The sequence below is a fragment of the Barbus barbus genome (genome assembly GCF_936440315.1).
Source record: "Barbus barbus genome assembly, chromosome: 38".
Taxonomy (NCBI): Eukaryota; Metazoa; Chordata; class Actinopteri; order Cypriniformes; family Cyprinidae; genus Barbus; species Barbus barbus.
This window is the reverse complement of record NC_136716.1, coordinates 20,256,927-20,282,200: the sequence shown is the minus strand read 5'-3', so window position 1 is coordinate 20,282,200 and position 25,274 is coordinate 20,256,927. Positions and strand designations below refer to the sequence as shown.

At 38.1% G+C, this 25,274-nt stretch overlaps 1 protein-coding gene across 1 annotated transcript; it reads right to left on the bottom strand.

Annotated features, from left to right (window-relative positions):
- Positions 1-13,622: 13,622 nt before the first annotated feature.
- On the bottom strand, positions 13,623-23,657 carry LOC306858052 (E3 ubiquitin-protein ligase TRIM8-like). Its single transcript, XM_079398418.1, has 6 exons — positions 21,908-23,657; positions 17,911-18,006; positions 17,346-17,579; positions 16,038-16,069; positions 15,797-15,912; positions 13,623-15,684 (listed from the first exon to the last, which is right to left on the bottom strand). The coding sequence occupies exons 1-6, from the start codon at positions 22,478-22,480 to the stop codon at positions 15,041-15,043; spliced, it is 1,695 nt and encodes a 564-aa protein (XP_079254544.1). The 5' UTR covers positions 22,481-23,657; the 3' UTR covers positions 13,623-15,040.
- Between the last annotated feature and the right edge of the window lie 1,617 nt (positions 23,658-25,274).

Below are 25,274 nucleotides of genomic sequence, written 5' to 3'. Positions count from 1 at the left end.
TGATGGAGGCAGCCAGATATCTTCGTAATGGGTAACAAAGTTCTGGGAGAATGGATTATCGTGGGGAGTAAAGCTTAATTAGCATTATGTTTGTCTGTTTGGTTCCTTTTAATTATATTCGACTTCAGATAGAAGCAGAAATGAAATCGGCAACCATTCCGAGTGTCTTCTTTCAAAAGAAACCGCAGTTGCGCCTGTAATCCAAAGAGCTTGTGAAATTCAAGCCTTTAGTTCAGGTATGTCATTTTTAGGTTTGGTATATTTTTGGAATTTCAAATATACTGAGCTGTAATTAGTTTTAGAATAGTTGTGGTAGCTCTATTTTGTATCTAATCTAATAGTCTGATAGTCTATTAGATTGTCCTATCATATATATTGTATATAAAATAAATAGTCAAATTTTGTTGTATGTAACTGTAATCGTATTGGCACCAGCACACACCATACAGAGTGCTGCAGGGATGAGGTTTTTTTGTAGGCCAAATCCTGGAAACAAGTTAGCATTTTAGAACTGCTAGTTCACTCGTCCTGAAGTTAGTACGTTTTTTTATATATATATATATGGGTTTTTGGTTAAATGGTTAACACAAGCTCAACATTTTTTTTTTTTTACTTTTTATTCCACAACATAAAATACATATGAAATACTGACTTGTGATTGTTTTTTAAAGCTTTTACTTGTTTAGTGGCTAAATGGGAGTGCAGAGGTTTTCAGGGACATTAAATGTCATTATGGTGAACAGGTAAACTCATATACTCACTAGTTCGCTTTGACAGCATTGTCGCACTCTTGCAAACTATTCTATTTCAAACATTTAGTGAATTTTTTATTTTTAAATACTTATACTAAAAGAGTTGTTGGAAACATAATGGTGGCAACATTGAATTCATGCAACCATAGTTTGTTTATAGCCTACATGTAGTTTTTACTTCTGCCGATTGCTTTTAGGCTTCAAAATATATTAGTTGTGTTCATTTGTGAACAAGACGTGTAAGAAGAGAGCTTATTTTTCCAAAATACTCCAAAAGCCAATGGAAAAATCTGGTATTGGTTGAGAGAAGCAGGGCGATGTGTCACTGCAGCACTCTTGCCAGGATTTTCCTGTACAATTCATGTAATAAATGCTCACTCAAAAATTATTTATTTTTATTTAATATTATTTAATTAGATTATTTTTAGTTCTCTTCACTTTCTATAATTTAACATATTTTTTTTATTTGATTTTAATTCTGGGTTTTTTTTTACAATCAATATTTCAATATTTTGTCAAAATAATAATTAAAATTAAATTTAAAAGCAAAATGTAATTCAACAATTAATAGATTTGTCTAGTTTTAGAAAACAATAATATATCTAATGTTCAAAAATAGTTTATTTAAAAATAAAATAAAGTGTTATTTTTGTGGCCTCTACAAATAAGATAAATGATCATATATACTGTATATAACTTTTCAGGTATATGTCATTTTTAGGTTTGGTCAGAAATTCACCCAATTTGCTATAACAACAGTCTGATCTTGATATTTCCCATAACTTAAACCACACAAGACCACATGCTTGTTCTAAACTCCTCAGTTAGCTGATTCTCCTCAGCATCTGCGTTCCTATGGCAGAAATGCAATAGTCCAGGGTTGGATTAGTGGTCGATCACACCTTATCTAAGATCAAGAGGCTCAGACCAGCTTTCTTGCAATAACATTCTGCAGTCTACGTAACCATAGCAACTCAGAGGGACTTGAATGTGCCTTTAAAGTTGCACAAATAAAAGGGAAACATTTATTTTTATCTCCTTGATGAGATATAGTCTTCTCATTTGGCTTCATTTATTTCTATTCTGACCATGCTAGATTTAAACACACTCAGATATCATCTCAGCAATGAAAGATTTGGGTTCATTCCTTTGTAGTTTCACAAACAGATTGCCTGTAACACCTCTAAATCTATTAAATTATCATACATTTCAGTCTATTACTATCTATTTATATCTTTATCTGTATCCATATATATTATGGATTTGTGGACAGAGATTTGTTGCATGGCCTTATCAGCACACTCGCAGACTCAAACACTCACAGCGGTTTAATCATCAGTTCAGGCAGTAGCACCTCTATTATTGAGTGCCATTAAAATACTGGCTGTCAGAGGGGTGCAGTGAAGGAGACATAATTATGCACCTCAGCCAGACACAAAAGGCCCAACACCCACACAGATCTCCTCTTCCTGCACAGAGCAGTCAAGCTTTTCCACACGGGACACGGTACGGTAGATCATCGGGATCATCTCAGCAGATTCAGATGTTCACCTAATGACAGCGTTATCATTCTGGAAACACATGGAATGTTCTTTAGGTCTGTATGCTGTTCTGGATGTGCGGTCTAAGAGGGTCGATAGCTGTTTTTCCTGACCGCATGCCACCAAGTGTGTGTGTGTGGGGTGAGGGGGAGGAGATAGCACAGTAAATTTCTTGTTTTCCTTTTTTTTACTGTGCATTTTGATGGGAAACGGGCAGCTGTTTTGCAGCTGCTACATGAATAGAACCACCCTGAGACCTCAGGAGCCGTTCACACACAGTGCATTCTCTAATTCAAAAACAGCTGCGATAGAAGTGGATCAAACGCAGAGGTCTGAAGATGTGTTGTGAAAAGTTGAACTGTTTTTGACTTAAAGGGGTAGTTCACCCCAAAATTTAAATGTTGTCATCATTTACACACCCTCATGTTGTTCCAAAACTGTAAGAATTTTTTTTCTTCTGTTGAACATAAAAGAAGATATTTTTGAAGAGCGTTGGTAACCAAACAGTTGCTGGTAGCCATTGACTTCCATACAATGAAAATCAATGGCTACTCGCAACTATGTATATTTTATTTGTTCTCAGCATTATTTCTATAGAGTGCAACAGTCAGGTCCCTGAAGTAAAATGTAGTTTCCTCCATATGGATATTTACAATAAACCTTATTGATAATAAAAGGTTGTTTATGCTTCTGACGAAGCCACCGGTTTGCGTTATTTCAAATTATTTTTTAAATAATCATGTTTAACAGCAAAATTTGCGGTGGAAATCTACATTACCCATGATGCTGTACAGAAAATTCCACCAATCAGAAAGTTGTGGTGACCAAATCATGCAAAAGAGCTTGAAGGGATTTCTCACTCCCATGAAACACCATAATGTAATTGAGTCGGTCTCGCTATGCTGTCAAAATATTTAAAAATATATATGCATATTATGCAATATACTTAAATAGCTTCAATAGATACAATAAACAACTTTAAATTAACAGTTTTACATTTATCTAGCATTTTTAATTCATTTTAAAAATGTCACTTGCAATGGTTCATGGGATTTTCAAATATTTTTTAGCTTCAAATAAAAGTTTGTAATGTTTGGCTTAGTTCATGGCTTATAATCAGGGGTGCATACGTTTTTCAACCTGGAGATTTGGTTTGGTGCTCAAACTGCACAAGGTGTAAGTAACCCATTAAATATAACTATAAAAAAATAAAATAATTAATACTAGTAATTACTGTCAAACGATTAATCACGATTAAATGGCATCCAAAATAAAAGTTTTTATTTACATAATATATGTATGCATGCTCTGTATATTTATTATAAATACACACACATGCATGTATATATTTCCGAAAAATATGTTTATATATTAAAAATATTTATTTATAATATAGGCTACATTATATAAAAAATACATGTAAATATTTTCAAAATATATATTGTATGTATTTATATATACATAATAAATATACACAGAACACACACATATATTATGCAAACAAAAACTTTTATTTTGTATGCGATTAATCGTGATTAATCGTCTGACAGCACTAGTAATAATAAAAATTAAAAAATAATGTGTGATAATACTATTATATTTTAAAAGAAAAGGTGTATTAAAAATATAATTATTATTATTATTATTTTATTTTTTACATGAATTTTCATCATTTACAAACCTATAATTTAACAAGCTTTTATTTTGGCGACTTGCCGGAGTGAAGCTCATCAGTGAATGAATGAAAGTCTTTGAAACCAGCAGCGCATAGCCGAGATTTATGCGTTCAATTCAAATGGAAATCTTATAAAGTATTACAGTTAGTCGATCTAAAAGGGTGCATTAACAGCTGTCAACCATGTTGGTATGCAGATGAGCGGTCTGAACTTAATTTCCCAGCGCATTTTTTATTTTGGTCACGCATATGCTTATGATTTAATGAAGACTTTTTCAAAACCCTATGCACCTTATTTTTCCCGTAAGAGCGATTTGTAACAATTTGTACAAAACAGCTCGTTTTGCTGCTTGATATTGCAAATTGATGTGTCTTACCATATTATTTTAATGTATTAGCCTTAATTCTTAATTATGAACACACTGGTTTGTACAGGATGTTGTTATTTTCAGTGGTGTATAAAGTATCTGAATTTAAGCCATACTCAAGAAAAAGTACAGATACCTTACCAGGAAATGACTTTGGTAGAAGTTGAAGTCTTAAAAGTATTAAAAGTAAAAGTACAAGTAAATGCAAAAAATTCATACACAGCTTGAGTAGCAAGATTGTGTTCAGTTTTAACTCTTTCTTCCATTTTGTATTTTTGGGTAAGAATAAGAAGCACTTCATCCGGTTCTTAGTGTCTTTCATTCCAACATAAGAAAACAGGCAGCGGCTATTTGCACTACTCAGAAGAAAACATTTCTGGAATCTGCATCTGAAATAGCATTTAAATGTATTTACACAGTTTAATGTATCTCAGAGGGGACATGGATGCATTTAAACTGCAGTTACAGATGCATAAATAGGCCTAATGTTTTGTTTTTATCAGTTGAATACTGATATTTAAAATAATTTTTAAGACATGAAAAAATAGTCAAAATGTGAAATTAAAAGTCATTGAGATTCAACCGATTAATTCAGGAACAAAGCATTACTGTAACAAAGCATTACTGTAGGCCTACTGTATATCGCAAACTCCAGACTCGACTTGTGTGGAAAATGAAAACATCATGTGCGCGCACTGTTTGCACATGAGCAAAGGTGTTTTTAGGAGTCTAACTAATCAGTTTGCCTTCCATGTGTGTAGGATATGTGTTACAGCTTTCATAAGTATTTATTATACAGACCATGTGTCTTCAACCTGCACAACATGTGAACATGTTTCTTTCTCTTAGTTTTAGTTCACCCCCTTTAGCATCACTGAGGCTGTCAAACAGACAGAGGGAGAGGAATGATGAAAGAGATGCGAGGGGAGGAGAGGCGGGAGAGAGAAAGAAATAAAAGCAACGCCAGGAGAGACACACAGGTGTCTGTGTCAGATCATTGGGCCCAGTGAGGGTTGGCAGGGGAGAGGAGGGGGAGATGGGGCTGGTGTTAAATTACAGTGGGCCTGTGTGGAGGGATGATCTGGGTCACAGGGTTCCCAGCATCTCCACTGACACACACAAGGGAGTGGAGCTCATCACCACCATCCTGCTGTTCATTCTTTCGGCAGACAGAAATACAGGAGAAAATAGATGAAACAGCGCTGGCACACAGGTACGATATTAATGGAGCTCACTCATAAAATTTCCATGCCATAAATAAATTCAATTTATAAATTATATGGAACAAATGCAATACAGTCACTAATAGGCTAAAGAGCAAACGTCCAATCTCTTTCGGAAATCTGTAATAAAGCATAACCCCTCCCTGTGCTGGAAATAACTAATCCCTGTCCGATCACATCAAACAAAAGTAACATTTATTACCATCTGAGAGGGAAAACAGCCTCCGTTAGCAGTAGCCAGGACATCAATCCAGCCAGGGTCACAGACAAAAAGCAGAGATCTATTAAGTATTAATGACAGGCTGAGCATTGCCAAATCCCTTCTTCTCAAAAGTAAAATGAAGCGAAAACAACTGGCATTCTTCTATTTTAACCTAAAGATTTAAAACGCTGGTATTAATTGAGTCTTTAAGTCAATCTGAAATGCAAACTCTATTTGCATTCTTAAAACAAATTCTTGGTCTTATTTTGCATGATTCATTAGTGCATGTTATTTTCATAATCTTTCATCAAAATTTAATAACTTGCTCCGCCTCAGAAATGACTTTCCTTGGCCCTGTCCCAAATGTGGCCCTCAGCCCTGTGGTCCTCCTTTGAGTCCTCACTTAGGCCTATTGGACGTAATGCTGCATAGACTGTTGGTTAGTAGTCTGTTGTGGTGCTGTCATTATACAAGCACAAAAAATTAAAAAGAAAAAATTTGTGCACACTTAAATATTAATGCAGCATGTTTAATATTTTTCACATTCATCAAATTGAATAATATAACTATTCTACAGAAATCTACTGAAATCATGATATTAATCGTACATATAGTGACAGTCATAAAAACTAATTTGCATTTGGGTTGTGAAAAATAACAGTATGAAGAGTAAATATTTGAGATGATATCAAACTATTAAACTTTCAGTCAACGTTGTTAATGTTAACAAACTAAAAACATTACAAATAATTAAAATGTAACTGAATTAAAATAAAATGTAAATATTAGATGGCAAAAAATCTTAAAATTACAAATGTTGCCTTAGTGACCAACTGAAATAAAATTTAAAAAATAGTTGAAGTAATAAAACTATTGAAACTAAAATACTGAAAAATAAAATAAAGCTAAATTAAAAAATTTACATGAGCACATAACAAAACTAAAATTAAAATATAATAAAAAACATAATACTGAAATAACAGTAGATATAGTACAACATTATAGAAGCAATTTTAGAAATAATTATACAATTTTGTTGTCTTATTTTATTATATATATATATATATATATTTTATAATTGAATATTATTTCATGTAAAAAATAAGATAACAAAATGGAAATAAAATTGCTTGTGAATTCCGTGTTCACAAAAGTGTCAAAATGGTGCACTGAGTTGCATCTTCCATTCCTTGCAGCTGGTGGCCCCCTCCTTGCAGAAATATTCAATGCAGAAATGTCTTTTAACATTACACTATCATCACTGCACATTTCTGCCGAACCAAAAGCATCTCTTTGATTAATGTCATTACCACTTCTATTAAATCACGTCTTAAATCATTAGCTTCAATGGCTTAGACATCTGTCCTGGAGCTAGCAAATCGCCAGTTAAGACATCTGGCAAACTCACTTTCATCAGATCCGCTGTCACGTCCGTGAGACATCAGAGCGGCTTTCTCAGCCTCTCCCGTCATGACAACTAACTCCCCCCTCATTCTTCCAGATTCCAACAACACATTCCCAGCATAAGTGGGCAGACGGCAGACGTGGTGGCATGACAAGTTTGATCATTCAGAAGGAAGCAGTCGGCCTCTAACTAGCATTTTTTCTTGCTGGAGACAAAAATTGCCTCATTGACATAAACATAGATTCATTCATATGGAGAAACGCCCTGAGGTCATAAAAATCTCTTTCGCTAATGCCCTTGCACTCACACACACTGCAAGCAACTCACCGCAGGAGCTAGGCGAATAATTTCATGGTGCCAGCAGAGACAGATTCCTCTGAAATATGACCAAAGGCATTTCAACAAGATATGACACACACTCCCTCCTTCAACGCCATTGAGGGCTTAAAAAGGGCACACAATGAAGAAAAAGTCTTCAGGCAGGCATCAGCAAAAAAAGGCGCATGCTGGAGGTTCACACGTAAACCTGAGCTCAGCTGGACTTTAAGGAAAACAACCTGTGCCTGCACTCTGAGACACAGTTAAAATAGCCCAGTGCGCAAAGATATTCTGGGATTTGTGGGCAAAGTTTCCTCCTGTAAAATAGTTTCACAGCTAAGGGAGCTCACAATAACAGTGAGAGCCAACACACACAAATCACAGTGGCAGTGGACTGTTGAGGTATTTTTTCGACTGTGAAAACCAGTTTAGAGAGAAAAGAGGGTATTATTGCCTAAGAGCAAAACTTTCCATTAATCTAATGGACATCCAGCTTCCTCTGAGACCTTCTAATAGAAGGTCTGGTTACAATAAGCCTCAAAAGCAGCTACTGAATATAAAACCATAAAAACCTTATGAGAACTCTAAGAAAAAAATAAATAAATAATAGCGTAAAGGCAGTCGCTAGTGGCATTAAAACTGTTTGTGAAATATTTCAGAGTGCCACACCCAGGGGGGAAAAAGCAAACACTGAAAGGCAGATGTTATTGATAAAGTTTTAATAATCATTTTAATTCTATGTGCAGTCCATTCCATACGATACCGATATGATAGATAGGAACCATATTGTTGGAATCACTTTCTAAGTTATTTTGTCCAGCTGAAGAACCATAAAACGATGAGAGCCAATCAGAATCCACCTGACTTTAAAGAGTTTGAGCATTTAAAGCAGCAGATGACGAAACTGTAGCTTTGGGTGTGAACTGGCCCTAATGATAATTAAAACTATAAAGTTTAAACAATCATTCAACTTGTGTGAGAATAGGGAAGTCCACACCACAGTTATAGTGATAACAAAACATAGGAACAATGTTGTTGGAATCACTTTCTGAATGTTTTTTTCCCCAGCTAAAGTACTATAAAACATTGACAGCCATTCATAATCCACACAGATTTACAGAGCTTGAGCATCGTCTGTTGGTGTGGGAACTAATATAATTATTGTTAGAGTTATCATTCTTGGTGTGAAGTATATACTTAAAGGCATAGTTCACCCCTCCAAAAAATACAAAATTACCCCATGATTTGCTTACCCTCAAGCCATCCTAGGTGTATATGACTTTCTTTTTTCAGATGAATACAATCGGTTGTATTGAAAAATATCCTGGCTCTTCCAATCTATAATGGCTGTGAATGGTGGGTGAGATTTTGAAGCACAAAAAAGTGTGTCCATCCATCATAAAAAGTGCTCCACATGGCATCATCCACTGGAACGCCACACTCTTGTGAACATGTGTAAGACAATTAGCGGAGGCTAGAGATTAATGTTTACAAAGTTTTAAATATGGATAGAAGGCCTTTTTTTTTATCCCCCTGGAGCCATGTGGAGCACTTTTTTATTATAGATGGTTGCACTTTTTTGTGCTTCAGAATCTCGACCACCATTCACTTGAATTATAAAGCTTGGAAAAGCCAGGATATTTTTTAATATACCTCTGATTGTTTTCGTCTGAAAGAAGAAAGTCATATTCACCTAGGATGGCTTGAGGGTAAGTAAATCATGGGGAAATTTTCATTTTTGGGTGAACTGTTCCTTTAAAACCTGTTCACACCAAGAATAACGACACAAAAGCATTTAACTGAAAGACACTCTCAGTCCTTGACAACATAACAAGCAGTGTTTAGCCCCTGAAGATACAAGCTACTGAAAGTAGAGTCAAGCTAACTATTTGAAAAAGCAGTTAGCTACTACAAGCTAAGCTACTAAAGAAAATAAGCTAACCACAATGAAGCCATTTAACGCAATACTAGTCTCGTGTAGCCAGACCTTCAGACTGAGGGCTGAGGGTCTGGAATCCATGGCAGCTTTCATTGGCCAAGGCCCACCAATCACAGTGTTTCGTTCAGCGTCATGTTTCGGGGCGTGGAAATGTCGCCACAATAACAGACCGGTGTGTAAAACTGTTATTTAACATATTTTACAGATTCTATGCCGCGAACTTTGAATATTTCACATACTTTTGAAAATCTAGCATTTAGTTGATCCTGATAAGCACTCGTTGTCACAGTTGTAAACACAACGGCTTTCTTTCGTGAGGGGGGTTGGTGTCACGGCATCTTTGTTTCCAGGCGGAATGTTAAAGAACGCGACCAGAAATCCTTTATATTTCAACCAATCCGATGACGACTTTGAAACTCCTGAAGTGTTTCCACTTTTGTGTGCCATATGCATCAGACGTTCAGCCAACGGTCCGTGGGCATGATGTCTGAGGCTGAGACTAAAGGTCATTGCATACTGAGTCCAAAGTTTTTGCAATATGACCTCACATTGTGTCAATCATGTTTGCACACTGCCTCCGAAACTTTCGTCTGTCAAAATAAATTCAGATCAGGTTCGATTTTCTGCATTTTCGCATCCGTAGCATGCATTTTTTTTTAAAATGTTGCCTCTTAATGTTGTTTTAATTGTATTTTATGTTTGTATGAGTTTTATTTTCAGCACTGTTCAGCACTTTGGTGTTTTTAAAGTGCTTTATAAATAAAGTTCGATGGGGAATACGAAAAAAAAAAGGAAAAACGCATGCGAAAATTTCGGACTCAGTGTGCAATGACCGTAACACAATACTATCATAATAAATAGCAGCGTTGTTTGACGAATGTCATCTTAACTATGTAAATATAGCAATAAGTCTTTTAAATCACCACAAATCTTATAGGCCTAACTAAAGATATACGTGGTCAAACTGCTGAAACTGGAACCACATACCAACATACTATTACTTTTTCTGCTATATAAATGTATGGTTAGAGTAGCAAGTGTAGTATGCAGTTGCAAATTCAGCTAGTTTCTTTTTTTTCAGTTTATATGCTAACCAATTAACCAGTTATTATACCAGCTTTACATACCATTTGCCAATTAGCCTGCCATCTTACTTGCTGCCAAGTTACATACTTGCGCACCATTATGCCATGTAGTAGTATAAATATTGTGAGTAGCGTGTTCACATTGAAAGTTACAACAAAAAAAAGTGCTCTTTAAATACCCACATTACAATTTTTTGAATGTTGGACACTTCATGCTATTAACAGTCTAATGGTGGAGGACTAATGGTGGATGACATATGTAAATAATTTTATAAAATTCACACACTAGACGGTAGATCACATACACTCACCTAAAGGATTATTAGGAACACCATACTAATACTGTGTTTGACCCCCTTTCGCCTTCAGAACTGCCTTAATTCTACGTGGCATTGATTCAACAAGGTGCTGAAAGCATTCTTTAGAAATGTTGGCCCATATTAATAGGATAGTATCTTGCAGTTGATGGAGATTTGTGGGATGCACATCCAGGGCACGAAGCTCCCGTTCCACCACATCCCAAAGATGCTCTATTGGGTTGAGATCTGGTGACTGTGGGGGCCATTTGAGTAAAGTGAACTCATTGTCATGTTCAAGAAACCAATTTGAAATGATTCGAGCTTTGTGACATGGTGCATTATCCTGCTGGAAGTAGCCATCAGAGGATGGGTACATGGTGGTCATAAAGGGATGGACATGGTCAGAAACAATGCTCAGGTAGGCCGTGGCATTTAAACGATGCCCAATTGGCTCTAAGGGGCCTAAAGTGTGCCAAGAAAACATCCCCCACACCATTACACCACCACCACCAGCCTGCACAGCGGTAACAAGGCATGATGGATCCATGTTCTCATTCTGTTTACGCCAAATTCTGACTCTACCATCTGAATGTCTCAACAGAAATCGAGACTCATCAGACCAGGCAACATTTTTCCAGTCTTCAACCGTCCAATTTTGGTGAGCTTGTGCAAATTGTAGCCTCTTTTTCCTATTTGTAGTGGAGATGAGTGGTACCCGGTGGGGTCTTCTGCTGTTGTAGCCCATCCGCCTCAAGGTTGTGCGTGTTGTGGCTTCACAAATGCTTTGATGCATACCTCGGTTGTAACGAGTGGTTATTTCAGTCAAAGTTGCTCTTCTATCAGCTTGAATCATTCGGCCCATTCTCCTCTGACCTCTAGCATCAACAAGGCATTTTCGCCCACAGTACTGCCGCATACTGGATGTTTTTCCCTTTTCACACCATTCTTTGTAAACCCTAGAAATGGTTGTGCGTGAAAATCCCAGTAACTGAGCAGATTGTGAAATACTCAGACTGGCCCGTCTGGCACCAACAACCATGCCACGCTCAAAATTGCTTAAATCACCTTTCCTTCCCATTCTGACATTCAGTTTGGAGTTCAGGAGATTGTCTTGACCAGGACCACACCCCTAAATGCACTGAAGCAACTGCCATCTGATTGGTTGATTAGATAATTGCATTAATGAGAAATTGAACAGGTGTTCCTAATAATCCTTTAGGTGAGTGTATGTGTAGTTTAAGTGCACAGTGTAGGCCGTATATTGCATTTGGGATATAGGCCAACTATACGGTTAACCAGTTAGCCTGCTAGCTTAGCTACCACAGCTACAAAAGTCCCATTTTAATTATCTACAGGATATAAAAACCCAAGAAGATTTTTTTTTTCAAGCTGCACTGTTCTTTTAATAACTTACTGGATAAATATTTTAAAAACAGCTGTACTGCTGTCATGCTAATAAAAAATGCAGCGAAGTTAGAATAATGGTGCAACTTTTTGCCAGTTCCCCCCTCAACTAATCAAATGCCATGCAATTCATATGCTCATATCAACACTCTGGCATTGGCCTTTATTTCACCTTGCATCATATTCAGAAGTTCTCCATCAGTGTGACGGTTGCACTCTTCGCTAGCAGAAGCACTTACTAGCAAATACAGTCATATACAGTCTTTTCCAATGGGGAAATTGGCCATAGAGAAGCTGTTTTTGTGCAGTGCACTGATAAATTGTGCAGCCTTCAGAGAAGCCAGATGTTTTCTTATTCCTTTTTTGTTGGTCTATTCTGTGGTCCAGCCTACAAATATCTCAGCCTTTCTTTTCTGTTTGCCTTGTGATGCACTAAAAATGCTGAGCTGCTATTTAGAGTCAGGCATCTGACATTCTTTCAAGAAAGAAAACCCGAGAAGGGGGAGACGAAACCCTGCTCACTCTCAGGTTATACAAACATCACCGAAGACTCACTCTTGCAGATACACACACATACTCAGAGCACCTTGTTCCACATGTAGCCACATGTGAGAGGAGAGGCAGGCATCAAATTCAGATCACTCGGCTTTAGTCACGCAGATTGTTAATAAATCTTTGTTTTTCTTCACGTATACATGCACAAAAAACTACCTGAACAGGCCTCAAGTTTTGTCAGTTGCAAGATATAGGATATTATTTCAATTGGCTTAGCAGAAACAGCAAATGTCTGCATATGCAGATCACACCCATGTTTTTTTTCACTATTTGCCTCACGCCATTGTAAACGCACTGACAGGTGGCTGTGTCTACATTATGCTAAAGCTAGTGAATCTCTATATGCATAAAACCACACATTGAGCTTTCAAAGCTATAGCAGAGAAACGTGCATTTAGAAACGTACACTCTTCTGGAAGCGATGTAGTTCTCATATGTTAGTCATATCAAGAGTGAGTGGGTCACTGTCAGTTGAGAGATGAAAACAATGAGAATCTAACCAGCGCTGACCTAAATTTCTTGTCTAGAAATCAATAAACTGAGGCAAAGGGCATTTTGACTGACTCATTTACGTGTTTTTGCTTTCATTTTGTTTGATGGGTTTTAGATCTAACCACCTAGATCTTTACCAACACATTGAAAATGGCTTCAGTCTTTCTGAAAAATAAAATACAATGCACATTTCTCAAATTCATTCGCATCTGGTCTAAGCTGGAACATTTATGTGAATAATTTGGTGTCAAATGTAAGTGTTACCATAGTGATGTTAGCAATATGGTCTATTTTAAGTCTGCATGAAGAAATTAAGGTTAAGATTCATTATACAGCACAAAAACAAAGAAAACTGTGGAAAAAGTACTTCTTAAACTTGAAATTAGCATTTATTTGAACAAGGATCTTTCCAAATTACAAGTCTTTCTTTTTCGTTTCACAAAATATTTACAACAGAAAACCCCTCCATTTCATCCCAAGAATTCAATTAGTTTCGTAACGTTCATTGGTCAATGTTTCTCTTAAGTAGATCTAAAAAAACAAAATAAAAAATAAAACGAAACCAAAAACTTCATTCCGTTTCAAAAGTCATTTTATAACTGCTAGCAGTTTTATTATTTTTCTACGAGTGCTCATAAACTCTTTTCCACATGCACTCAGTAACAAACAGGAAGCCAGAGGCTCCGTTGCTTGGAGCCGGAAACGGCATGAAACACAAGGAAGAACAATTACAGCATTGACAGTAAATGCAGAGGCATCAAGTGCACCATGACCCTCTGAACACAGGACATTTAGTCTTCGGCTGACACGTTTGCGCTCAAGCCGCCGTTGAGTCAGATATAATGAGAGGCCACGGGTAAACGAAAGAATGCAAAACCAATGCATCCTGCGTTTAACATACAGGATGTAAAGGGGAGCGTTTCTGTGGCTTTGAAGGGCGTGAGAGAGACACAGCGCCGTCTGGATGGGGACCAGATTGAAGGTTGTGGGTGGAGGCGCGTTCTCAGTTACTTTGGAAGCCTAAGGAGAGGACTGCAAACCAAGGTGAAGGGCATTTCCATTAAAAAGCTGCATTCAGTAGAGAAGGTCAAGCAAAATGGCAAACAATGGCGGCGATGACAATGCTGTGCTGTTCCAGTTTCCGGGTTGGTTAAAAAAAAAAACAGTACAAATTAACATGTGCTTGTGCTATTTGTGACGAATAAAAAGACCACAGACTCCAATTTAAACAAAATGAAAGCTGAAATATGGAAGGCTGGGAAACTATACAGAGTTTTTGCACATGGGTGTTCTAATAAACGACAACCATGTGAAGTTAATAAAACATCGTGGGCTACAATTCTCTCAACAGTAAATCGCTTAAGTTTATTAAGAGCTGACTTAATGGTTTTACTGCTGACTTCCATCGTTTCGCCTGATGAGTCAACGGTAATTGCGAAATTTGGGTCTTACAAAGAAAGTGCAACATTATTGATGATTCGACAAACAACAGCGTCCTCCGTCATTTCTGCATCTCTTGCAAACATTGAGTGTTATTTTTAGAAGAGCAACTTGCGTTCATGGTACATAATCACAACACCATTAGTGCCTAAATAATGTGCAAAGCTATGCTTGACTTTGTGATATTAACTTTCTTTTTCACTGCACTCAGACTTCGGCAGTTCATTCTAAATGATTGATAAGGTCTGCGTATAAAAATGCCCCACATGCATCTCTTTAAGACATCTCTCAGAGGAAAAATACGCCCCATCTGGTGACTGGCAGCAGTCACTGGAGCAGGGGTTAACTGGTGACGTAATGCTTGGTGGAAGACTGGCCGTAGAGGCTGTAGAAGTCAGTGTGCCTGTGCGACTGAGAGGCGTCGATCCAGTCGCGCATGGACAGGCTCTGGAGAGACTGGGACATGGCCGGGGCTGAGGGCAGAGGGGCGTGGGAGTACTCCTGCGAGCTCACCGGCCAGGGGAAAGAGCTGGAGCGAGGGTAGGGCGGATGTCCGCGGTGGTTGGACACGGAGGGCACCCCTGAGCAGTAACAGTTATCGACCGTGCACATCAGGATCTTCCGCGCTCCGTACTGGGGCAGCTGGGAGGAGCTGCCGTTTGGGTAATGGGAGTGCGGGAACACTGAGGCAGAGTGCGGTAAGGGTTGAGAGCCGGAGGCTGAGCTGCTGCTTCCTACGTGTTGGGTGGAGCCACACGGCCCTAGAGCTTGCTGGGAGGACTGACCTTCGCCTGGGGCAGAGCCCTGAGTGAGACTCAGGCACGGCTGCTTGGCAGCCGCAGGGCCTGATGAGGAGGAAGAGTCCATGAAGCTAGCACCCGCTCGGCTGCTGCCGCTGCCTTCGGGGAACGCCACCGAGTGCCTGCGCTTCTCGCACAGGTACGCCGGAATACTCTGGAAAAAGTTTGCAGGAGCGCTGAACGGAGCTGGAAATTATCAAATGATTACAGAAACGGTTAATTTAAAAAAAGCAGTTGGATACAACTTCAGAAGGTTTTATAATTAATACTTGAACATATGTATTTTTTTCATGCATACCTTCCAGCATCTTGCAGAGGTTCTTCTCTCTTTTAGAGATTTCAGACAGAAAGAGTTTGGAGTTGAGGCTGCCCATTTTGTATGGTGACAATGTGCTGCCCACATAAGACTGAGACCTTGAGTCGAAAAAAAAATTAACCATGCGAGTTAATGTTTATACTTAACACAATGACAGGACGGGAATGATGACTAATGAACCTTATGATAAGGATTCATGTATGAAAACTCTGCAGTGACTCACCTGTCCATTAGTATTTTCACAGATTTTGTGTTCTAAAAAGAAAAAAAAAGATATTACATATTTCAATAACAGGGTTCCTGCACATAAAAATACACCTAATTAACAAAAGACAAAGATAAAACAACAACAATAAAAACAGCGTAACTATGCAAAGGTAAAAGAATAATCCGGTAAAGTTTTCTCTCACAGGAATTTTCTCCCCATTGTTTCCTATACCCATTCTCACCGTCTCTATTTGTAAAAGGTAAAACGTTAAAATAAATTTAAAAATGCTAGTAAATTTTACTAGACAAGATGCAAATGTTTTATATTATTCTAATAATACTTATAGTATGTCATTAAAATATACTAACATGTTCTTATATTGCATTATATTATATTATAACTAGAGTGCCAATAGTATCCGTCATTATTTGCACTTTGTAAAAAAGACTCTCTGGGATAAAATACTATATATGGAAATTGTCTGTGTATCAGCATCAGAACTTTATTTTAAGCTTTATAGTGGTAATGAAAAATGACAATTATACAGACAGCAATCAGGCCCCGCCCACCAGTGTTGTGTGTGGGTTTTGGCACTTCAAATAAAGCAAAACAATTCCAGAACTGATTTTTTTGCAAGTCAACTGAATGCAAGAAGCTAAAATAAGACTGCAGTGAACAAGCAATTCAAGGACAGGATGATGATAAACGCATGTGGAACATGCATGTCTGCAGCAGACTGTTGACAGCTTCATTACAATAACAATAGAGTTTATAATAAGAGTTTTTTTAGAGAAAAAAAAAGCCAAATTTATAGCATCTCTTTGCTTTAGTATATCTATCGGTTTATAGTATCTCTCCCTCCCCTATAGCATTAGTAATTATGCTAACCGGTATTTGTTCCCCCTTACTAAACATTTCATGAACATGAATAATTCTAAAATCACATAGTTTAGCTCTATACTAACAAATAGAGTCTGAGTTTTATATCCATAAATCTAAACAACAAAACCCAACCTAAAAAATAATATTCATACTTAATATATCCTGAATTCCAGAGAGGTGAACTGTGTATCCAGCACATGAAAAATGGATGCCTATTATACATGGGGCCAAAAATAATCATTTTCTGGCATCTTTGTATACTATTACACTATTATAGTTGCAATAAATCTGAGTTCACTCATAACAGCCTGGCAGGAAAATACTCTTCATCATCCTCACCACGAGAAAAAGGCAAAGGCACTTTAAAACACGGCTAAATGTCACCATTTATAACAAAAACAGGCTGTGTAGTATTGACAACAGCAATAAAAGTCGGGTCACCTTCATAAAACCAATGTCCTCTGCCTTATCGAAAACCATCTGGATGGAGCTGAGCAGTTTCTTAGCCTCTTGCTGTTTCTGGTGAAGCTGCAGGGCCTGCGCCGAGTTCTCCTGGCAGAACTTGGAATGGGCCTTATCCAGGACCTCCAGGGTCTTCCCCAGATCCTCCTCCAAGAGCTGCTGCATTTTCTGATACTGCAGCTGCACCTCCTCCTTCAGGTGCTGCACTTTGTCCTGAGGTTCCACAGATCAGCACAAAACCATAACTTATTATGCAAGTCTTGTTCTGTCTTAACAATGGGGGCTAAGCAGAGACTGCATCTGATATGGGTGATTGGGAAGAACCACTGAGGTACTGGATTTTTTTTTATGGTACAAGAACTAGGCATAACCTTTATCTCAAACCTGTACGAATGTACTAATGTGGTCATTAATCACAGTAATGGAAGAGTGTCTTGTATTAAAAAGCTAAGTGTTTAGTTCCAAAGCCCGCAAAGCAAAGGATGCAGTTGTTCTGTTAATAATAATGTGATTTAGCTTGTCGGTATGAACATTTCACACTTACTTCCATGAGACATTTGTCAGATTCTAATTTGTAGAGCTGTTCTTCTATGTCCTGAACCCGGTCCTCGATTCGATCCTGCTGTTTGATCAGCATTTGCTGAAATACAAAAAGATATTATTAGGGCAATACTCTTTTGATTTGACTAAATTAGAATATCTGGCCATGTTTGGATGATCCGAATCAGATGATAACTGTAATCCATTATCAATATATAAACAATTACATAAAAAACAAACAAACCATCTTCCAACAAACTGCTCCTAGTTTTAAAAGAATATTGTCAGTGAAGACCATGCTTGAGATGAAATAAGAATTGTATGGAAAAAAGCAAGGTAAATGCCACTTGTGATCAGAATATTTTTGTATGTCTTTTCCAATCTGCAATGCAATTTGTATGCAATTATGCAAAAAATATGCAAAATGTGTAAACATTATTTGAATATTTTGGACACATAAAATGCTGGCTAAGAAATTACCCAAGCCAATTTCATTCCTCACTTTAAAAATGTCATTTCCACCACTGCCATATTATGAAATTACATGACCTGAGGTGGAGTGGAAATGACACTTTGGTGAAAATGTTCATGGCTTTCAGAACAAAATAATTTCCTCTGTATGCATGACATTGTATAATAACAAATTAGTGCATGAAATGTGGGTTTCATGAGAACTGAATGCTAGGAAGAATGATATTTAATCAGCTTCATTTGAAACTTGATGGGTATTTAATAAATCATATATTCACAATGTTGCTTAATTATATATCACTAGTAAAATTAATAAATCTTTAATATTTAGCTCAGCTGAAAGTTCATATATAAATGACAATAAGTAGAATTCAAGCTATATAGAGAATATTCATAAAAGATGACGTTCTTACATGTCTAATGCTGTAATTTAAACTCACAAACTACCAGAAAATCTTTTCCTGTCTTATTTTATTGCTAAGACAATGACATAACAAATGACCAATCTAGTATTCCGGTTAACTAGCATATTCCTTTCTCTTAAAAAATAGATAATGCAGCACTGAGACAAAAAGATAAAAATACCGTTCTGTTGTGATGGCAAAAATGTAACTTTGCATTCATTGAAAACAAAGGAACAGGAAGTTAGCAATTGTCAAGGCCCCACAGAGAAGGACTGGTGGCTGAAGAGGAATTTCAATTATTCTCCTTTCATATTCGATGGCAAACAAAGGGAAAAAAACACAATCAACAAACGACTTGCGACACCTGACAGAAGTTCAGTGGTACCTAAGGAACAAACCAAATTAGTTTTAATTAAACAAACGCCTCGTGCGAGAGGCAGTCACCAAAAAGAAGGTGGGGGTGCTGTCATGGCAACAAAGCTCTTTTTTTTCATATCTGTATATTCAGAGGGGAATATGAGGGAGGAAAAGGAGGAGGAGAAGGAAAGACAGCATAGAGGAGAGCAACGAGAAAGAAGGAAGGCTCATTTCACACCGTCTTTCCCCATTTTGTCTTTGTCTGCGTCCAAGGCAGAGACAAATCGTGTTGACCCTGTGAGTGTGTATTTTGGAGCAAAGCTCCGTAATGAATGCAGGCTAGCTCACAGATAAAACTGCTTCCTGTAGAAAGAGGACAAACCTCAACCACATCAAGCCACTTTGTTCAAAAGCTTACAGGCAAAAAACAGGGCTTGCGCTGCCAAAGTGGACTGAGGGCACGTCTAATTCAGTAGCGTGACGTCAAATTTTAATAACCTCACATGCGGGATGAAAGATTAAACAAAACAGGTATTCTCGTACAAGCAAAAGAAGTCAATTTTGGTATTTTTCTTCACACTCGAGAGTAATGCTGTTATATAATTCTGATTCATCTCAGCTACAAAGAGTAAAAAACAAAGGGAATCAATGTCAGTCTTCAGAATGCAGCAGTACAGGACAAACGCAAGACCCAGAGAGGGATGCGCTGCAAACTAATGATCTTCAATCACACCGTCTGACAGACGCTTATAACAGCTGACTGTACCCTCTGTGCCAAATTAACTACATCAATCACTGCCGATGATACGCGCAGCCAAACCTTTTCCTTTCAACAGATTTTGTTTGTTGAGCGATTGACAAATTGGATCCACAATCACATGGTACTGGGTAAACGGACTTGTTTTCGTGTATCTCGCTTGTGCATCAACCGATTTTCTTGTGGCGTAAATCCATTACCAAGATTTGGATCCAAGGAATTGGATTTGGCAGTGAATCCGACTCATACAGACTACAATAACCTCTCTACATTACCAAAAATGACACATATTTACAGTATGATGTGCAATATTCATCTTAGCACAGAGGGAGATCTATCTTGCATACATTTTTACAGTGGCAGTACATAATTTAAAGCCACATGGAGCCATTTTCTCCCTATTAAGTCAGTAATTTAAAGGGATAGTTCACCAAAAATAGAAATCTGGTGAAAACCTGCATCCTGCAATACATCTTAGTGGGTTTTTGTCCACACAGTGAAAGTCAGTTGGGTCTAGTTTTTTTTTTTTGGACCCCACTGACTTTTATTGTAGAGGCAAAAAGGTTCTTCAAAATATCTTCTTTTTTTGTTCTGCAGAAGAACGAAATGACATGGATGAGGGTGAATAATTTTTGATAATTTTAATTTTGGGTGAACTATCTCTTTAATCTGTGGTGAATTTGGCGACGTGCTTCACAATAGCCAACAATACGTGTTTGGTTTCTGAAAACACAAGTTCTGAACCATCTACTCCTTTACAGATTAAATTGATGTTTATCTACATCAACAATCAGGAACAGAAAAAAGGTCAAGAAGCAGAAAACCGCATGGAAACAGAGAATGTCTTTGAAGCTCTAGGATCTAAGACCATGGCCTAATTGTAGTGACTGATGAGCTCGGGCTGCCGGCAGAAGCCTGGAGGGTGGAATCTAATACCTCATGGCAGCGGTGCTGGCTTGCCATCCAGGACGGACCACTCTCAAGGGGGAATGGGGGTAGGGTGCTCAAAATCACTGTCATTTCAAACCAGCGTCTCTTCCGCCAAGGTCAGAGTGAACGAGGCAATAGCAACCTTGCCCTGAGCTACAGCCCCAGACAGAGCCATTTTGCCTTGTAGCAGATGAACGTGGAAGGACAAATGGTGTCCATCAAAGATGGTACACTTAACATTCACAAACAAGGACTACCTGTGAAAAAGAGCTCTGGAAATCCCGAAACATCCCAAACAGGCATTGTTTCAGTTTCAAATAGCTTGGGCTACGACACAACAAGGGTTCATTTTGTAGATTGATTGGTCATTGCTAACATGTCCTGTCACAGAAATGCCTGGGATAACTGATGGCATATGATGTATATAATCAACATGAATGGAAATTATGCTGACAGCATGCACATGAATCAAATCAGAGGCACACTGCTTTACTTCTTACACACATAAAGCTACTGCAAAGGGGAAAACGCATCCAGCACTAACTGAAGAGATTTTTTTTTTTTAGATATTTGATGGAAATATAGTAACGGAGCAGTTTCCATTCTGCCTGTGAATTTTATTTGGCTTTAGGTTGATGAAAAGGCTATAAAAACATCTAGAACATTGTGCAATGCTGATTATTTAAAACAAGAAAATCCAGGTTGTTTTGTTGCAGCAAGCCAGGAAAATGTAAGAGGTTAAGGGTAAATTAAATCCAAATCTGGCCTTTTCCCTCATCTATGCCACAGAAAATAAGACTCATCATTAAATTCTCCAGTCGCAGTCCTCCCCCTCCCCAAAACGCCACGCAAGGATGCACCTGTGCTGGGAAGATAAACCCAAAGGAGAGCTTCGGTATTGTTTGCAGCTCTACCCAATTGTTTATCATTCAAATGGAAGAAAAAAAGGGGGGAAGGGGACAAAATAGTTAGTAACTACATCGATAAACCTCCTCTGCCACATCCAGAAGTGAACCACGACCTTTAGCTGGAGGTAAAACAACAGAATGTAAAATATAACACAAGAAGTCGAGGCCACTTACTCTGATATCGTTACGCCTGACTTCTATATCGCACACCGCGTGGCCGTGGTTGGTAGCACATCTGGAGAAGCAGCAGTACTGGCAGACGGCCACATGTTCGGTTTCACAATGATATAGTCTGTACTCGTCATGCTGTGGACAGCTCCAGGCCCTCACGTCCTCGGCGTCCACCAGTAAGTGTCCAGCATTGGAAGAGGGCTGTTGGAGATGGGTCTGTACGTGGGAATGGCAGCAGGGCGCATTGCACCTGAGGCAAACCTTCTGGGCTTGAAGCGGAGGGCCGCGCCGGCACAGAATGCAGTGCAAAATCGCTGGCGTCTTCTCAATGTTTAACGCGTTAAACTTCTCCACAATGTTGGACAGTTTGTGGTTCTTCTCCAGAGCTGGTTTTTGGCTGTAGGCATGGTTGCATTCGGGACAGCGAACCATTCCTGTATCTTTAGACCAGGCCTCATTGATACACATGCGGCAGAAGTTGTGTTTGCAAGGGAGCTGAACTGGCTCCGAGAACACATTCAAACAAATAGGGCATATGAGCTCTTCTTCCAGACAGTTCTTCCAGTTCTCAGCCATCTTTAATGCTCAAAAGTCAAGGTAAAAACAGCATAAAATAGGTTTTCCTCTGTTGATACCTGAAATGGGTGGTGTGGGAACCACAAGGACCTTGTTTTATCCCACAAACCTCAACTTTGTGCCAATGAGAGTGCGAATACTTTAGGAGAGTATACTTTGAGCACACTTTAGCTTAAGGCAACATCATTACACCACCCACTTCTGCATTGGTTCGTGTCAACTGTAGGCGTCGGTGAGAATTTTGTTGCCACAGCACTAAAGTGGACTTTTCTGTCTTGTGACACTATTAGTTCATATTCTACATGTATGGCCGATTCCTGCGCCCACTAGCTATGAATAATCCAGCCTGACAGCTCCTCGTTAACTAGATAAAGACACGTTGATAGGCCGTTTTTCAAGAACAGCTTCGAGTGAGAGACTAATAAAAGCTGTTTAAAGTAAATTATTATTCTCACAAGGCTTTTGTTCGCTGCTATTTTGACATAGCATCACACTGACATGGATTTTATTCCCAAAGAGGATTATAATGGTTCTGCTAGATCTCCATACACTTTACATTAAAATATTCATATCGCACATCCCCGTGGCGTTATGTATTTGAATTACATAGAAAACAACGAGCTTAACTAGACGAATTCTTACATACGTGTAGACTGCGCGCATACGACACTTCCCCTCATTATAACAAAGGAGCATACACTGGTGTCCAAGTCTAGAGCGCCTTGATCTCTTCAGGCGAGAAGAACAAATACGTCTTGTTCCGATACACCTCCAGAAATAAACAGATTTTAAAGCGAAACGGAGTGGTTCTCACTACTGGAGTCTGTCATCTGCCATCTTGCGTTCCTCTTTAAAAATGAAAAAGCGTCTCTGTTTGGCCCCCATCAAGCCTCTCTCGCTTTAGTGCTTAAAAGAAATCAAAAGTGGATTACAGGCGTGCGCTTCTCCGCTGCTTCCGTGTCCTATCGTGGCCGAATCCTGAGAACGTGAATCCATGGGTCGATCCTCAAAACGGGCCGATCTCACCATGGTATTATTTATGGTTTTTCCTCTTCTCTCGTTCAGGCTTTGATGAGGGTTGGAATGCAGGGGGACAGAAGAGAGTTTCAGTACACAGAGCTTCACACTGGCTCCTCCCCTTCCAACGACCACTCCGCCAATCACGTGACCCATCACCGCTTTGACGTGCCAAAAGGCGGGGCTTCGAGCAACGGGGCGGGGCTTTGTTTAAAAGGGCGACCACATCGGGGAATAACGCGAAGATTAGTGGGGATTTTGAATCATCCCAGTGACTCGAATCCGTTGAATCGTTCACTAAAATGAATCATTCACTGACTCGTATATTGATCATTTTTGAATAATTATTTATATAAAATTTTAGTTTTTATTATTGCACAGTATAGAAATTAGTTTTTGTATTTATTTTTCAACTTGATTTTAAAATTTGTTTAGTAATTTTGTTTTGTGCTTTTGTCATTTTATTTATTTTACTTTTTTACAATTTAAGCTTAATTTTTTTAAATTACAGTTTTCATTTTACTGTTAGTAGTGACCTTTTCTGCAAGTAACATGGCCAGCTGTGAGTGTCATTTTGTGCAGATCATTCACGTTTTATTATTTTTTATTAACAATTGTGTGTCTACCAAACTATTGGCTCATTTTTATAGTCTTTAAAAGCAGGAAAAACAAGAAAGTGAGCAAAAAATCTCTTCACAGCTCTTCACAGTGAGCAAAAAATTTTGATTCAGTGCTTGGCAGTAAACGAGGATGATTCATTCAAAACATTTGTTCAAATACAAAACATTACTGTTTCATAAAACAAGTTCACCAAATAAGCCAGGTTTATTTCAGTTAGTCAGACTTATTGTCAGTTGATTTGGTTCAAAATTAGTCAGAATAACTGAAATAAGCCTGGCTTGTTTGGTAAACTTGTTTTATGAAACAGGCCCCTGTTTTGAGTGATGTGAAAATATATACACAAATGCACCCACTTTTATTTATGAGCCATATTTACCAAAAACTGTGTTATTTTGCGAACATACATTTGTTAACTGTCCGGTTTCATTTTCAAGTGACCTTGATAATCACAGAAAGATCGACCCATGCACAACTCTAATTTCCCATTACAAGGAGTGAATAGGTTTCATTGAATAGTTTAGTTGTTGTTGCCCTTTTAAGAGGAGTTTTGTCATCACCCAAAACATGATCAGTTCAGGGAATGGGTGAGAGAGGGGGATTACGGGGATTACGCCCGACCTGTAATGACATGAAGTTGTTAGATTCGCTGACACAATCCAGTCCTTCCCACATAGGAAACTACTCAAATATCCGACAGGTGACGTAGACAGTACAGGAAAAAATAAGTCACATTCAGAATCTCTAATAAGTGTTTTTGGGTTATTACACATGATTAGCAATCCCAATTTGCTATATCTCACAGTCTTCTAGACAAATGGACAGAAATCTGAAAGCTCTAGAGTCCTCATGGGAACAAATTATACAAAGTAATTTGAAACCTGCACCTAGCTAGTCATGTGGTGCCTCATTTTGTTAGATCATTCAAGTATTAATATGCGTACACCAGGTGTATACTTGTGTGACATACACCAAGATCAGTGCTACAGAGCCAAAATGCACATACCGAGTAAAACCTGATGACCACTTTTGTATTGGACATTGGTTTTGGATGAATGAATTGAATCTGGATTGTAGGCCTATACAAATTATTATATTTTTAAATTTAAAATGGATTAATGCTGAACCAGTAACTACAGATTTTTTGAAGCATTCATTT